Consider the following 17803-nt stretch of genomic DNA (forward strand, 5'->3'; position numbering starts at 1 on the left):
AAGAAGCGTTGTGCAGAAATTCCAGGTTCCACCAGTTCCTCGACATTTACTCTTCTACCTCTCGTTGGAGAGTCTCTGGAATAGGCATGAATATCTGGTAGTATACGCCTGTGTGAATGTGTGTGTTTGTATGTGGAGACGAGAACAGTAACTGTGTGTAAGCACAGTGACACAGAGGCGTAAAAGAGTAGGAGAGCGACACACACACTCGTCGACACAGTGAGGATCTTTGTGAACGAGGGGAGAAGGCGAGTGAGAAGTGTAGGTTTAGTTCTTTGGGGCATGAAGGGCTGTATCATCATCAGTCCGTCCCATGTCTCCTCATCTCGTCCTCCCCTCTCCTCCGAAGCCGCTGGCATTTTCTCCTTTAGTCCAAACACACACTCGCCCCCCTCCTTCATTTTGTGTATGTGTGTGTATCATTTTGTGCAGATTTTGTCTCTAGAGTCAAACAAATGAGGAGAACCCCGTCACAGGGGTGCGTGACCCTGGCGGGTTGGTGTTGGGGTTGACATGCGTGTGTGCAGGCTGCCCTGTGGGCATGTACGCGCCGCCTGTGCTGTGCTGAGTGACCACGGTCTGGTAGTAGGGCTCTGTGTCTGCAGTGGCGCACTCCTCGTAGGCGAAAGGAGCAGTGATCCCTTTAAGGCCTTTAGGCTGCCGCTTCCAGGAGTTGTAGTAAGTGGGGTCGCTCATGTAGTGGTTCACAAAGGAATGCTTGGGCTGCTCGTCTTCGTAGTCGCTGTCTGTTAACTGGACACACAAACACACAGGAGTTAGATTCTGACAGTTAATTAGAAAGAAAAACACAGACACAAACCTGCAGGAAGGAATTTTACTGTTAACATGAAGCCAATCATCCATCGTCAGTAAATATTTGTGGATAGTTGTTTTTATGTTTATATTTTTTGTTATTTGTGCTTTCATTAGACAGCAGAAGACAGGAAATGATTGAATGGACTGAAGATGCTGAAATTACGTGATAGACGACACAGTTTGCACATCTGACCCATTATCAACTGTGCCTGCAGGGACCCCTGTGGTCCTGCTATAATTACTGTTAGTCATACTTCTATTATTATCGTTGTTGAGTTGATGTTATTATCATTGTTATTGTGCTTCTCTCTCCTCTCTCCCTCCTTCTTTCTTTTCCAACCTAACCAGTCAAGGCAGATGGCCACCCACCTAAAGTGCGGCTCTGTTTCTTCCTGTTAAAGGGGAGTTTTCACTTGCTGCTCATGAGGGAATGTTGGGTCTCTGTAAAATAGAGACCTGCTCTGTGTGAAAAGTGCCTCGAGATAACTCCTGTTGTGATTTGGCGCTATATAAATAAACCTGAAATGAATTGAATCAGCAGCCATTTGTTTCAGTTCAGGGTGTTCAATTCACGATGGAGGCAGAAAGGTTAGAGAGAGCTATTTAGTGTGATTTCTCTTTATGTTTCACCGATGCCTTTGCTGTTTATCTTTCACAAGAAAGACCCGACTCCCAACGACATCGCTCTGTACAAAGCACTTGCAATTTCTATTCCCAATTCATATTCTGAGAAAATGCCAAGATTGTTTCATAGTGGCATGAAAATAACAGGCTGGTTTGACCTTCTTTTGTGTGTGATCAATTTTGTATTCACATTTGTACAAAACAGTATAAAGATGGGGTTACGACTTCACTGAGCAGAGGATTGAAAAAATAAAAAGGAGTGTCTTTCTGTGATGAATTTTGGATTGTTGGTTATCGGCTAGTGCATGTTTTAAATACTTTTGGCTTTATCTGTTATAAGGGACAGGGGGCTGACAAGAAATGGAGAAAGAGAGATGGAGAACAGCATGCAACAAAGGTCCATGGCTAGACTCGAACCTGGAGATACCTGGTCATTGTGTCAGTGATACCCAACTAGGGGGAACATACACAATTTCCATAAGGTATTTGGAAAGCTTAACAACAATATCCACTTTGATATAATTAATATGTTAATAACATCCAGGTTATAGCCCACTTCTAAGAACACGACGTAGTGCTGTTCAACGGGTCCTTGAGCTCTTCAATTAGTGCTTTTTGTGCTGTACTATAGTATTAAGATGTTTTTTCTTGACCAGTGAAATTTTTGAATTTGAGAGAGGCAGTGACGAAATGAGAGCGAGAGATGATCAGAGGCAGAGAAATACCTCTGACTCAGAGACCTCAGTGGGCTTCTCAGTGAGCGTGGTGCTCTCAGTGAGTATGGCTCCGTTATAGTTGTTACAAATGTCCTCGTCAGAGTAGTGAAGACCACCTGGGCTGGGTCTGGGAGGAGACCTGGACACACACACAAACAGTTAATCTGAGATGTTTTTTAAAAAGTCAGGAATGTGTATTAGTCAGGCATTATTAGCATTGGGAAAGAGAGTGATTGTAGAGGCAGAGAGGAGTGACACCTGGTGCTGAGAAATGATAAGGTTGTTGTATACATGATGATACATTTGTGTGTGTGTGTGTGTGTGTGTGTGCATGTGCTTCTGTGTGGGTTCTTGTGTTTGACTGCACACCTGGTCCCGTTCTTTTTCAGGAAGGAGTTCTTGCTATTGAGCGTTCTGCTGTTGAGCTCCAGAGCGGTGAAACCTCCATTGTCCAGAGTCACAGACTCCTCCGCTGTGGACACGTGCTTCCCTGGAGGAGGAAAAAGAAAAGGAGTCAAATGGGATTCGTTCAGATAGATTCAACAACAACAAAAGTTCAGTCACTCCTCTGAGAGTTTTTTTCTGAAATTGATCCACTTGTTGTGCATTGAAAGTTTCATTAATTTTGTATTCAGTGACCTTTCAGGCTTGAGAGTAAGAAGTAAATAAAACTAGGGAATAAAATGGAACTCAGAGTATCTTTATTATTTGTCCACCAATAACCATAAATCATAAAAATAGCAATAAAGGAAACAATGTGATGTTTCAAATTGAGATTAATATGATTTCTGTCTGGAACAAACCAAGGTGCTCTAAATAATTGAAAGTCAGCTGAACATATATAACATTTCCTGTTGCCCACTAACACCTGTTCATTCTTCTCTTTGTTTATGCTTGTATAGCCGCCCTAAATGCATTCGATCTCTCCCCACCGACAGCACCTCCCTCATTCTGTTTGATTGCTCCACTGCCCAGAGGTTGTGTCATGATTGGTTTCCATGGCAACTCAGATTAACAGCTGTCCTGATGTAACCTGTGCTGTTCAGGGCAAACTCTGTATTACAGATGTTGGTGTGTATGAACGAGGACAAACACACGCACAATTCAATTCCAACATTAAAGGAGAGTTTCACAAATTTTCAAATCTGTCTTAAAACAACAGTCAGGTGTCCATATGAACACTCAAACAGGTTTTCTTCACTGTAATCATTCCTGCTGTTCATACTAATTATTAAAAGATCCCCAAATGTCCTTTCAGTGTAAGTGATGGGAGCAAAAATCCACGGTGTGTCCATACAGTGACTTTGTGCAAAAACAGATTTAAACATTTATCTGAAGCTTATAAGAGGCTTCATCAGTCTGAGTTTGTCATATCAAGGTGATATCTGCCACATTTACAGTCTTTTTAGCAGCAAATTCAGTCTTTGTGTGGAACTATAGCTCTAAAAATACTGTAATGTTGACAGATATTTACTTGATTTGACTAATTTAGTAGACTGAGCTTCATATTAGCATGAATCATGACCCGTCCTTTAACCCTAAAATCAAAGTCTTAACCCTCAAACAGTCCTTTGAAGGTCAATTGCAAAGTGAGGGTCAGTAAAAATGTTCTCACTTCCTGAGTATAAAACTTAAATTGGTCCTCAGAAAAACAGAAACCCACACCCACAAATACACACAGTGACAGTAAAAGCATTGCTGCACCCACAACTGAGAACATTTGAGTGAGCCTAACAGGAGAAGAAAGTTAGACGAAAACAGGAAGAAAACATGAAAGACCAAAAGCTTCAGAAGAGCAACTGGGCAACACATCACACAAACTAACAATGCTTTGTCATAATGTAGAGAGAGTTTGTCCTTCAACCCGTGCTGGTGAGCATCCTTCCCACTGACATATCCTTGAGTCTTGACTCTGATCCTTCCCGCTCCAGGCTGCTGAGCTTTGTGACTGACCCTGCGGAGGTGGTGCAAGCTCAAACATAAGAGAGCGACGCAGATCAGAGTGAGGAACACTAAGAAGTGAGGCTGCTTTTTTTCCCTTGTGCGATCTCTAAACGGAGGCGAGAACCTAATTCAAACAAGATACTCAAATAAGAATGGTTTAATCTAACCAGTAAGTTATTATGAAGCCTCATCTAGCTGATAAATGGTTATATTAAGTGTTGAAAATGTAATTCATGCAGACTTGTCTCAAAATAATCATGTTATAATGCAGTGTTAATAACTTTAAACTCTAGCAGTCACTCTTTCCACTTAGATGGCATTGTAGATGTAGTATTTTAGCTATACATAAATTATAATTTTAAGTTGTTAAATTAGCTAGCACTAGTTAAATTAATAATTGTTTATGAGCATTATAATTACAAGCTTTACAATTAACCTGTGTTTAATTATAAAGATTATTTTCAGCATCAACCTAAAACCATATTTAAAATCCCATGAAAATTACAGTTAGAGATAATTTCTTACTGAGACGCTTCAGGGCATCGTTCACCCTGAATTATCCTGCTGAAGGAACAAAGTTGACCTTGTTTTCCTCTGTTGCACACACCTTACGGTGGAGCTGTAGCAACAAGGCTGCTTGAGGCAATGTTGCTACAGTACGAGTGCATGACTAAACTTTTCACAATCATAAAAGTTGGAATAAATCACAATAAATCAGTCGAAGGTACATGTAGTGCACCTGCACAGGGAGACAATCTCTCACTAAGGTGCTAAAAACCTCCCAAATACATCCCAACAAACCATTGTCCTAATTGTGTGGCAATCTCCAGGTCACCACACAACTGAATAAATCTTCCCACTAGGTTCCCCTATTAAGCATCACATTAACATTTAAATATCAGAGCCACAGACCTGTGCCGCAGGCCTTGTACTTGGTGCTGTGCCCATGCAGCAGCAGCGTGAAGACCAGGACCAGAATGAGGATGAGCCCCACCAGAGCCATGACCAGCAGGAACCACCACTCCTCATAGAACGGACGCTCCGACAGCGCTGCAGACAGAGAGAGGGAGGAAGGGACACACATCAGGGAGATATTATCAACATGTTTTAGTTAAGTCTACTATGCCTGCAACTAACAATTGATTTCATTATTAATTAAGCTGCCGATTCAATTTCTGAATTTGTCATTTTGTCTATAAAATGTCAGAAAATACAGAAATGCCCCTTATATTTCTCCTTGGAGCCCACAATGATGCCTTCAGATCTCTTGTTTTGTCTGATCAGCAGATTTTCAGTATCATGTATGTCACAGAAAACCTTCAAGTCCTCAATTCTGGGAAGCTGCAACCAGCAAATGTTTGGCGTTTTTGTTTAATAAATGACTAAAATGATTATTTAAATTCTACCATGATCATACAGTTTTGTCTCACAATTTGTAAATGATAGTTTCTGAGGACTGGCTCTCACTGAGACACAGTTGTGCTTACTGTCATTAAAGTCACCCCGCTGATTTTTCAAATAGACTGAATGCTTTCTAATGCTTTATATAATTTGAAGTGTCTCTTTCCTCAGGTCAGTTTATTGGGTAAGAGAGAGGAAGCTGAATGAATGCCTGGATTAGATTTTTCATAAATTATTAGATTTATTGATAAGTATTTGGTGATATTCTGTAGATGGAAAACAACAATACAGATCTGCTTTCCATATCGCCTTATTTTTACACAGACAGTTGTAGCTGCATGATTGTTCCACTAGATGGCAGCAGACACAAACGCACATTACGGTGACTACAGTAGCTTCCTACTTCAGATCCAACCAACAAAGAAATTCAGGCAAACCCTGATCACATGGGTCCTGACTGTCACCACTGTGTGTGTGTGTGTGTGTGTGTGTGTGTGTGTGTGTGTGTGTGTGTGTGTGTTTGTGTGTGGCGTGTGTGTGTTTACCAGCTAAAGCCGCAGAGGGTGTACTCGGGTGTCCGTAACCATAGCGATTAACAGCAATGACTCTGAACTCGTAGCTGATCCCTGACCTCAGACGCTCCAGAGGCACTGAAACAGATCTGCTGGTGGGAGGGAGGAGTCTGATGAAGGAATCCCACACTCCTTCATCTGCAGGAGAGAAGGTGAGAGGGAGGGAGAGAGAGAGAGAGAGAGAGAGAGAGAGAGAGAGAGAGAGAGAGAGAGAGAGAGAGGGAGAGAGAGAGAGAGAGAGAAAGAGAGAGAGAGAAAGAGAAAGAGAGGAGAGAGAGGAGAGAGAGAGTTGAGTCACATTTTGATAGACGGACAGACAAAGACAAGAAAGAACATGCTCCAATTATTCCCTTTCATAATTCTTATTAAAGAAAATCATAAATTGTCCAATTATATTCAAGATGATAATGATGATGATAATGGGGAGTTATTATTAATAAAACGGATATTACTATTTCTATCAGTCGGCAAATTCTTTACTTTTACCCTGCGTAGTGTTCAAACAGCTTGCCATAGAAGTTCACTTACTGTCTTTCACGTCCAATAATCTTTATAAGAAAATTGGAGTTGACTTGATTTGCACAGCAGGACTTAATGAAACTGGAGAAAGCTGCACTCAGTACAGTTTAGTGCCGGCCAGTACTTAACCTCTTGATTAATGGAAAGAATTACTGCACATATTGAAGAGGTGCATGTCAAGTGAGATGTGGCTAACCTGTGTGTGTCTGCTGGAGCTTACCTGAAGGACGAGCTTCAATAACATATCCAGTCACGGGTGCTGCACCAATATCTCCGTCTGTCCAATGGATGGTGAGGGCAGAGGACGTCTTGGTGATGGACATCTCCAAAGGTGACCCAGGGGTGCCTGTAGTGACACACGCATACTTACTATTATCACTTAGGAAGGATATTGTATTTACTCATATTTAGTACTTGCCTTAACTATAACTATTAAGTAAGCTAATTAGTTATTAGCAACAATAAGACTAATATAATATTTTTAAATGTTTTGTCAGTGCATAAATCAAATTAAAAGAGGAAAAAAAAGACTTCTTAGTCCACTATGAGAGTCTACTATCATGTGAGTTGAATGAACACATTTAACATTGATGACATGAGTCTGAGGGCATTAAAGAGCAGTTTTTTATTGCATATGACCTGAACATATCTGTACATGCCTAGCCCCACTCCAATTTTAACTTGAAACTAATGCTGACAGACACACACACACACACACACACACACACACACACACACACACACACACACACACACACACACACACAGAGACACACACACACACACACACACACAGGTACGGCCCTGCTTACCTTGAACAGGCTGAGCAGTGACATTTGCTTGTATGGGTAGTCCGTAGCTGACTGTGAGAGCCTGAACGCTGAACAAGTAGGTCGCTCCTTTGATCAGGTCTCGAACCTTCAGCCATCGCTGCCAGCTGCCCTTCACATCCACTGTGACCATTTTACTCACTCCTGCTTTCACAAAGACAACCCAAACAAATGTCAGCGGGAGTCTTAACATGTATTTCTCTGTTTATGTGTATACATGATGTGCATGCATACCTTGTACAGGAGCAGTGGGCTGGTAGATGACCCTGTAGCCCTCCAGCTGTCCATTCGGTGTCAGAGGAATTCCCCAGGACACGTTGACACTTCCTCCTGTCACCTCTGAGAAGGACAGGAAGCTCGGCTGGCTCGGAGCTGCAGACACATGGAGGATAACAGAAGCGATAAGAATAAGAGAAAATAAAAAAAATATATAATATAAAGCTTGCTTGGAACTGAACTGTCAACAACTCCCTACCAGACTGCAGGGTCCGGGCGCCGCGGGGATCACTAGCTGGGCCGTCTCCAGCCGTGTTGAAGGCAGTCAGGGTGACCAGGTAAGGAGTGTAGCTGGTCAGGTTGGTAAGGTGCACACGGGTGTCTGGGACAAAAATCACTGTCACCTTCTCACTCTGGTTCTGTTTGTCCCTCTCCCAGTAGTGGATCTGCAACATGAGAAACACTGTCACAACACTGACTCTGCTTTTCATCAGTCTGCTAACATCTTCCGTTGCTCTTGTCTTCTTCTCTTCCTCAGTTCATCTCTGCCAACTGCTGCATATGTATTATTTACTTTCTGTCTGTTTCATTCATTGATCCATATAAAATCCAAGACCTTGTGTTCAGTTTTACTATGAGGAGAAAAGTGGTTGTGGATAGACTTGTTTTGTTGTTGACAGGATAATAGACATGTAGACTACTTTAGATGACCTGATAGCAGTATATTTATAATACATTCGAGGGACATGATATAGCATTTAGAAGCATAATGTTGCATTGTTCTATCAGAGCTATTGTAGTTACCAATCAACTGAGATGATAGCATTCACACCAACATCCAAGTCTCAATAACTAAACTTGGATACTTTGCTTTTTCTGATAAATCCAACTTGATGCTGAGCAACAAAAACAGTCTGTCTTTCAATATAATCACACTTAAATTTAATGGATATGGTGCTATTGACACTGCACAGTATTTCTAACTCTCACATGACCAACTTTGCAATCATACAACATGAGTTTTGCTCATTTGGACAAATCAAATCAAAAAGTCAAGCTTTAACTCCTATTTTTTAGAAACCTTATGCAGACCCTACACATCACTTCTAGCCCATTTCTTTGCAGATTGCACATGCTCAAGGGGTAATGAACCAATAATCATTGACGTGACCATTAACTTTGATGACATCAGCCTGTAATGAAGACACACGGGCTACTTTGGTCGATCCCTGTAAGCTGAAATAGAACAAAGGTCACCTGATTATTGTAACCCTTATGAAGAGATCAATATTAATATTAAGATTGGTAGCTTATAGCGTGTCAATGTCACAACTTAATGATGCATAAATCTGATCCTTCAATCTAAATCTTGGCCCCTTAGACAGATCAATGTATCACTATTGTTTAAGTCTAACGGAGCTGATGTGAAGAATGAGTTACTTCATCGACTTTGAAAAAAAACAAGAATTTCTGAAAATGCCTAAACTTGTGATTTCTATATTGTAATCTACATCATACACAATGAAATAGACTGAAAAAGATGAGCCATATACTTCATATTGTATTCCAGTAAACAGCCTAATGCATATAGTAACAAAATCAGTTTATTGCATTACAACAGCTTGCCTCTTACCTATAATGGTACTGGACAGGTACACATGGACTGTAAGAGCCTTTAGACTCACAGCTGCTTCCATTAACTCTGAGCATTTAGAAATTACTGCATATTTTTCATCTGGATGTAGAGGAAATAAACTAATCTGTTAATGTCTTTAACACCTGAATAGCCCAGCAAAAAGACTCTGTTTGACATGCAATTGGCTTGACTTTCCTCAGGCGCACAGTTATATCTGATGCACACTAACCACAAGGTTACAGAGGTGGTTGAGCCTCATGCATTAGAAATGAATCAAAAAAAGTAGTTTGTATACACAAGGGCCTTCAGAGTGAGAAAATACTCCAAAGGCCCACTGATGGCAGCTGTTACACTACTTTTTTCACATTGGTGAACAAATACATTCAGCTTAGATCATGAAACTGTGGCCTTTATAAGCACAGACAAACTGGATATTTTATGTTTTGACAGTATGCTGGTTGATCTGTGGACCATCACTATGGATACAAAGTGAGTATGGTAACTAAGAGGTATTGATAAATGATTGATATGATTTCTTGCTAGCAGATTCTCTTACTGGCAGACAATACCAACATGCAGCAGTATAATGTGGCCACTTGGTATTCATGCTATTACTGTACAATATCTTCAATTAAATATAATCATACATGAGTTCAGAGTGCTCAAAAAAAGAGGGTTTTTAATGATACCTAACATCTGACATTCAGCAGAAATGCTTTAAGGGAGAATGGTCCAATCATTCTGACCTCTGCAAGAAACTGATCGCAAAGGTGATGTTATGTTAATGTGTTTTTGGTCAGTCTCGTAAATAACACTCAATATTATATTTTTTGTTTGAATAAGTTGTTTCTTTCTGTTATACAAACGGTCTAAGTGCAGTTTAGGATATAAAGTAAAAACTACCAAGAGCTAGTTTTGTAAAGGGCTCCATTTTGTTATTCCTAACACACTACAAACCATTAGAAGCTATATTTACTGCTTCCAAACTTGGAGGTAGCCGCTCATGAGTAGCACTTGAGGGCAGCATTATACCATCGCTGTCCTTTCACAAAGCTCTTACAGTAATCAGATACAGAATAACTCATCCATATGCTCAATTTAAAATAGAAGTGTATTACTTTCTGCATACAAGGTTTAAATATTTTATTTGAAAAAATAGCTAATATCTCTTGTGATACTTTGTTCTGATGGCTACAGAAAAAGTCATGGCCATTTTGTAATCCACTCTGCAGGGTTTTTTTTTAGAGGATCTACTTTTTGGAGTGTGATACTGTTTCGGATTATTCCACCAAAACAATTTAAAGTTAACATGATTGAATGTGACTGTGATGTGATTTGATAGGATCAAGAACCTTAAATGGATTTTCTGAAGATCTCTTTTGTTAAAAAGTTGATTTGGGATCTTAAGCCTTGATGAAAAACAGTATCTGGATGTTTGTTTTGCACAGGTGGAGGAACATTTCATCACGTACAGGCTTTTGTCATTTCTGTAGCACTTCTACTAGAAATGACTGGCTCCATTTTGGTAGAAATAGCAAGATGGATGATGCTAGTGTCTTTAAGTTGACAATTGTAAGACAAAAAAACATTAGTAACAGTTGATAGTACAAGGCAAGTCTGCAGTTACATCAAAATATGAGCTAATTTGTACATAAGGATCTTTGTTGCTGCTTCGATTAACATTTTACGACCTTTTACATGTTGACTGTTTGACAGATTTCAAGACTAGCATGATATGGCATTTCCTGTCACCCCTTAACTGTCCTGTTTAATGTGTTTAACGAGCCCACTAAAGCATTTCATTTAAACTGTTGAAAAAATACACTTGCAATGAAGTTTACCTTCAGTCCAACCTGCTGTCTGTGCTGCCCATCTAACAGAGTAGGAGTGTTAACCAGAGTCAGAACCTATAAATTCATTAAACATTCTTTCTTTGCTCTATTTCTCTCGTCTTAATCTCCTTAACCCCCCCCTTTGCCTCACATTCCCCTCCCTGTGTCCATCCGTCTCTGGTAGTTTAAACGTATTCCCTCGATCCTCTCCTCTAATCAGGATTCTACAGGGATCACTTGCTCGTCTCATTCCTTCACTCTGCAAATATTACATTCCCTTCTTTCTTCTCCATTCCCTCTTCTACTCCTGCAGAAATCAATGTGTCTAAAGCAGGACAGATAACCTTGTGTTTGAAGTACTAAGAGTGAGGGGGTGGGACAGGGGAGTTGACGGTGAGAGACAGGCAGAGAAGTGATATTGAAACCATTAAAGGATATTCAGATTCTTCCCTTAACTTAATTCTCTCTTTCACCCCTTGCTATAGGACACTTGAAGGTGCAGCAGAGCAAAACCCCTCCAAGATCAAGAGTAGGGACATTTTAAATACAGACAGAAGCACCGCTGCATGTTTTTCTATGACACGGACATTCATAAGTGTCTGTGAGTCTATTTTGTCTTGTATGCACCTGCAACAAGGAGGAAATCTTTGTGTGTTTGTGTGTTCTGTGCATCACCTTGTATCCTTGGATGAGTCCATTCTGGGTCTCCAGGGGAGGTGTGTCCCAGGTCACTTCCAGGATGGAGGGAGACACAGCTGACACTCGGATCGACTGGGGGGCCACCGATGGAGCTGCAGAGGGTGATGTGTTATGTTAGATGTTTACTATGTCTGTGTGTGTGTGTGTGTGTGTGTGAGTGTGTGTGTTTGTAGCTGGGTGTTAGAGTGTGAAGAAGGGAAGATATGTTCTACCCATCCAATTAGAATGGGCCTCAGGCAGTACCTTGTTACTCCACTGTACCACACATATGCATGAACACTTTGCAGTATGCACCTAAGGCTAGAGAAAAGGCCATATCACCCCATGTCATCATTTCCCCTCCAACCCTCTCTGCCTCCCTTCCCACTCACCCCTGCTTATCCTCACCTCTCACTCCTCTTTATGTGACATGTATGGCCTACTAAACTCTACAAACACACAAACACACACACACACACACACACACACACACACACACACACACACACACACACACACACACACCCTTTGATTAAGAATGCAGCGCTGGTCTGATAGAGGGAGTGTGAGATTGTGAGAGAAATTGCAAAAATGTGTGGGTGTTACTACCATAATGTGCATGTGTGTTCACCTGCACTCTTGTTTGTGTATGTTTGTGGCTCCTAGCTGTCTCGCAGTACTGTGTGTGTGTGTGTAAAAGATATATTTGCACTCCTCTCTCTCTAATGGATCCATGGTTTGACTCTTCGGTGAAAGTTAAACAGAGGTTGAGCCATCACTACAAAAAAGATGACCTTGCAAAGCTCTCAACGATAAGTGCATGCGCGTGCACACATCTCTCTTACACACACACACACACACACACACACACACACACACACACAGGTTTACTTAAGTCACTTTTGGGATATTTACATAGAATTACCCTAACCCTAAACCACTGACCTACATATCAGCGTTTTACCAATCGTCCCCAATTAACTAGTCTTATGTCTGGGGTGCGTCCTGCAAAGTGACTTAAGTCAAACACACACACATGCGTGCACACACACACACACACACACACACACACACACACACACACACACACACACACACGCACACACCACAGGGCTTCTCAATTGCAATGTCACTCAAGGGGCAATGAGAGCAAGACAGGAGGTGTGGGCAGGAAGTAAGAAGAGAAGAAAATGAGGGGACAAAACAATTCCAACTAAAAGACACTTACTAGCTTTCTCTGAAACATTCAACTGCATCACACAGTCTTCATCTGTGATATGAAATGTTATGACTGAAATAATAACTGCTACTGAGCTACTGAGTGTATCATGCAGTTGTTTTTGTCAAACTACTATATCCAAGGTCAAGAATGAGATTTCACGCTTAAAAATGATATATTGTAAAGGAACTGCAAATTAAAAGACAGAGGTAGTATAAATCAAGAGAAGGAGGGGGAGGGTGTGAGGATCTTTAAACCCCAAGGTAACTGATGTAATAAGAGCAAGATCTAAAGATTCAGCTTCAAACTAAATGTTCCTTTATATGCCCAAAACTCAACCTTCTAACAAAGCCCTAAACGTGTGACACAGGGGAGAGAGGAAGCTTTTAAAACCACGTTCAATACCGAAACATCCTTTCTGGCAACATATCCTACAAGTGTAAATTTACATAAACAAGATGTGTAGATCACACATTGATATTGTGATCAACCCAACGGTGTCCTTCTGTTTCCACCTACCTGCTTCTCCAACAGACACCTCAACAGGGGAGGAGGGGGGGCTCTCTCCGATGATATTGTAGCTCGTCATAACAATCTGGTAGCGTTTGAACTTCTTCAGTTCTACAAAGAAATGATAATACTTCAATAATATTCATAAAACATGCATGCAAAAAACATTGTTACCTATTTTAGAAGCTGCTTGCTTATCAAATGAACTAAAACTAAATCTAAAACATAAAGAAGTATTTCTCAGTTCCATCTTTAAGCACTTACGTGTCAACTCAAACTCCGTTAGCGAGGCACTGCTGACTGTCTTAAAGGTGCTCTTGGCTTGAGAAGAGGAAAAAAAAAGTTGGATGGAGAGGAAATCAATAAATGTTCCAAGTTCAACAATAAACAGTCCAATTATAATGCCATTCAATAAAAATGACGGTGTTTAAGAGGAAAATGTTTCAAAGACTGTTATGTTTCAATAGCCTTGTCAGACAATATGTTGCACGGACACAGCTTTTCCATCTGCCAATGTGAAGGAGCAGATATTCAGTCTACTATAAAGCACTTCAAGCTGTTCAGTGCATAATAATATTTTGTTGTTGCAGTGCATAAGAAAAACACCAGTTCATCTCTGGTCTCTCTCTAAAAGCATTTTTTTCTCAGTTTTGTCCTCTAAAAATGAAAAACACTAAACATTTGGTTAAGTGGTAAACACCAGCCAGGTCTTTTTTTTATAACACTAATGGATGATGTTATAGACATTGTACAAACATATTGATTTCTCTCTTTTTGTTTATTTCACCTATTATGTGCACTGCCATTGACATATTATTTAATTCTTTATTCATCACTTAAATAAGGGAGTTTAGTGCAGTAGATAGAAAAACTGCAGCTAACCTTGATAAACGGGCATTATTTATGATTTAATGAAATTGTCGTCACAAACAGAAAGGGAGTGCATCATCTGCCGTGTTTGACTCAACTCACATATATGAAACAATGTTTGGACTGTATTTTGTTGAGAATAATAACACAAAGACAAACTACAACAACCAATTAAAAGTATGCTGAACCCCTCCCCAAAACAGGGATTATAACTTAGCAACCGTAACTAAGCACGGCAGGTCTGTCAAGCTTTGTATTTCTCCTCATGCTGAAGTGGTCTTTCTAGAGTGGTGCATTTTTTTTAGACCTTTCAAAACCATAAACACTAAAGTAAAGGTGTAAGGAACAGATTAAACAGTGTGTTTATCTGCTCTAATATAAGTGGTAATGTCAGCAACTCCAGCTCAAGCTAACAACCTGCAGTAGTAACGGAGCATACCTTCCAATGGCCAAGGAGCTTATCATCAACTAAGTAAGTTAGTTTGTGTGGTTTCAGTTTATGCTGAACGCTGTGTGGAAGTTGGTCTTGGATGCTATGAGTGTTTAGAGTAGTGTTAACAGGTCTGTGTTGGATTTGGGGAAGATAATGCTAGCATAACAAGCTAACATTACCTGAGATAGCCTTACACTTGCTAAACACACTGGTTAGACCCTAACCTAATATTTTGTCTCTTGTAATGTTACAACTTAACACATACTGTGTGAAAATATAAACTGGTCCCAAAAGATACAATATACTTTTATTGTCCCCTTAGAGAAATTGGTCTTAGACTCATGGCCCTACAGTTAGATAGACACACCACAAACACACACACATCATACTAACTAAATACTTAGACAAACTAGTTCTACACTACAAAACAAGCAAACTGTGTTTCTATAGCTATAAGTTACTAGTAAAAGTAGCTACTTTTACGTAGATCATCAACTGGTAATATCATGTACATAGTAAGTATTTTCATATTGATCCTTTAATCAACATTAAAAATGTAAAAATGAGCCAGAGACAGCATTTTCTACCAACTCATTGAGCTAATGTTGGCTAAATATGATTAAACAGTCAATTCAATTAGTTGCAGCACTACTCACTTGTAATTAGGGCACTTGTGGTGTTGTTTTTGGTTGCCTGGACTTCTGCTTCGGTGGAAAGGGAGGCGTTTACTGGGAGCTCTCTATAATACAGCCGGTATCCAGTCAACACCCCATTAACAGTGTTGTCACTTGGACGCTGGGAACATGCAAACACACAGCACATGCAACAGAGTATTAGTTATCATTATTTTTTCGAGAAGGAACATTTAGCCATGTGAAAATACTGCACACAGTTGTAATTTTCTTGGTGTAGTGAAATGACTGACAGGACACTAGCAGGCTGAGCTGAGCAGTCTTTTTATCAGCAGAGTCCACTTTAAAGGGGCTGGTGGATTGGTGTGGCTGTAACCCGCACAGACAAATTGATGTTTCAGTGGGTTTGGCATTCTTGTAAAAGATGATGAAATTGCTGGTGACTTTGTTTTTCATAGCCCCGTTCTGCTTTGACATAAGACTAGAAAGAGCCAGAGAAGACGTTTCCTAACAGAAAAATACATCTTCTAAATCAGTGAAGCAGCCAGGCTGTATTTACTGTCCATTCACATATCACTGTTGCTCTAAACCACCTCTATTTTTCTATAATTCCCATCTCTCTCTTTTCTCCACTGTTGTTGGACGTTGGTGATGTTTGTCTCTCTCGCCCTCTAACATCTCTCCTGCTGGCACATCCTCATTAGGAGTTTGAACATTTTCCTCCCCCTCCCAGGACTGTCTGTCCCTCCGTCTGTGTGTCCATCCCCCCAATCTGTCTGTGCTGCCCTCTGACCTTTGCTGGTTCAATAAATAATGATAATTGCATCCGCAGACACACAGTACAAACACACATACAGAGAAAGTCTGCAGGGGTGTGCGGAGGACTTGGACTGTATGTCTTGTCGTTAAGGTCTGTGTATGTACTCTGTTTGTGTCAGAAGTGTGTTAGAGGTCTGATAATATACGATACCTTCCACTGCACAAGGACCGAGGTAGTAGTTGTTGGCTTCACTGAGAGTATCACTGGAGGCTCATCAGGCACTGGATAGAAAACAAACGGCGAGTGAGACAAATACAGAAAGACAGACTTACTTCTTCAAACCCTTACGGCACATATCTATTATGTTTCAAATCCAAATATTTCCGAGTCTTCCCCATTCATCTGTTTCCAGTCTCTTACCATCCTGCAGCGTTGTAACAGCTTCAGTCTCTTTACTGAGGAGACTGTCTCCTACATCATTAGTGGCCAGCATCCTTAGCTTGTATGATGTGAAGGGCTTCAGCCTACAAAAAACACACACACACAAACACACAGCTGTTCAGACATTCATTCACATGGTATACTCAGCCTTACATCTACACCCCCTTTCATATATATATATATAGTATATACAATTATTTTTCTTCATGTGCATTAGTCTCCAACTGTTTCACTGATTTCTTTGTACTGTTGGATTAAAGAGGGTGTCAGTCACCTGTAGAGCATTTTAAACGACACTAATCTGCATCAAAGGTGCCAGATTAAATTTGATTTGAGTACCGTGATCAAGGTGAGATACCTGTATACTGATTAAAACAGTGAAATGAGTTCATGAAGCGGGTCATTTATTTAAAAAAATAAAAGTAATTGCTGCAACGCCAAAGCTTCAAAAGACGCTGTGGTAAACATGTTTTTGTCTCTGTTGAGGTTTTCCCACCAAAGAGCATTGTGTGTATTTGTAAGGTCTTACAAACAAGCTGAATGCGTTGTAAAGTCTTCTTCGGGAATTTTTGAAACCTACACTGTTTACATCAGCTTGTGGGTTGTTTTTTCCCCCTTCTTCTTACTCTACCACAAATAAATACAAAAAAGGTGTGTGCACTACAAGACACAAAGTATACAGAGAGGTAAAGTGAAGCAGAAATAGCTTTGTTTCTGTTCTAGCAAACCTCACATCACTTCAGTGAAAACAATGAAAATCTGCACTTGTAATAACATGAACAGATCAGATCAACAGATGTCAGGTGGTTCACTCAATACGCCTAGAAAAGAACCATCATTTTGAAAAAACAATGTAATATAATGTTTGTTTTAGGCCTTAAACAAATACTTTTTCCAATAAACCCTAGATGCATGTAAAGCGACAACCAGCATGACGGAAATGGTGAGTCTATAGATCGAGGGTCTGAGGTTTGTTCAGACGTGTCTCATGAGTGACGTAGATATTTTTTATACAGCAGCACATTATGATTGAGTCTGTCCCAGTTTTCATTGGAGCGGTAATTTTTTACCTAATCTAATAGTTGTTTAAAATGATGACAGTTTCATCTTCTAATAGTGTGGTGGAATGTAATTTAGATCATAGATAAATTATT

General features: G+C 40.3%; 2 protein-coding genes across 2 annotated transcripts in view; both read right to left on the reverse strand.

Moving 5' to 3' along the window:
* The window catches only part of foxk1 (forkhead box K1), a 230364-nt gene that overhangs the window by 86262 nt on the left and 126299 nt on the right, over positions 1 to 17803 (reverse strand). The window lies entirely within an intron of this gene.
* LOC128377369 (protein sidekick-1-like) overlaps positions 448 to 17803 on the reverse strand; it is a 242410-nt gene continuing 225054 nt past the window's right edge. The window contains exons 32-46 of the mRNA XM_053337318.1: positions 16629 to 16732; positions 16419 to 16489; positions 15473 to 15611; positions 13778 to 13834; positions 13523 to 13624; positions 11782 to 11897; positions 7898 to 8084; positions 7657 to 7794; positions 7405 to 7566; positions 6813 to 6938; positions 6047 to 6211; positions 5013 to 5150; positions 2526 to 2646; positions 2166 to 2295; positions 448 to 753 (exon numbers count right to left, since the gene is read on the reverse strand). Coding sequence (XP_053193293.1) covers positions 448 to 753; positions 2166 to 2295; positions 2526 to 2646; positions 5013 to 5150; positions 6047 to 6211; positions 6813 to 6938; positions 7405 to 7566; positions 7657 to 7794; positions 7898 to 8084; positions 11782 to 11897; positions 13523 to 13624; positions 13778 to 13834; positions 15473 to 15611; positions 16419 to 16489; positions 16629 to 16732 — 2062 coding nt within the window. The remainder of the gene's footprint in view (positions 754 to 2165; positions 2296 to 2525; positions 2647 to 5012; positions 5151 to 6046; positions 6212 to 6812; positions 6939 to 7404; positions 7567 to 7656; positions 7795 to 7897; positions 8085 to 11781; positions 11898 to 13522; positions 13625 to 13777; positions 13835 to 15472; positions 15612 to 16418; positions 16490 to 16628; positions 16733 to 17803) is intronic.

This window comes from Scomber japonicus, chromosome 2 (genome assembly GCF_027409825.1).
Source record: "Scomber japonicus isolate fScoJap1 chromosome 2, fScoJap1.pri, whole genome shotgun sequence".
In the NCBI taxonomy this organism is placed as follows: domain Eukaryota; kingdom Metazoa; phylum Chordata; class Actinopteri; order Scombriformes; family Scombridae; genus Scomber; species Scomber japonicus.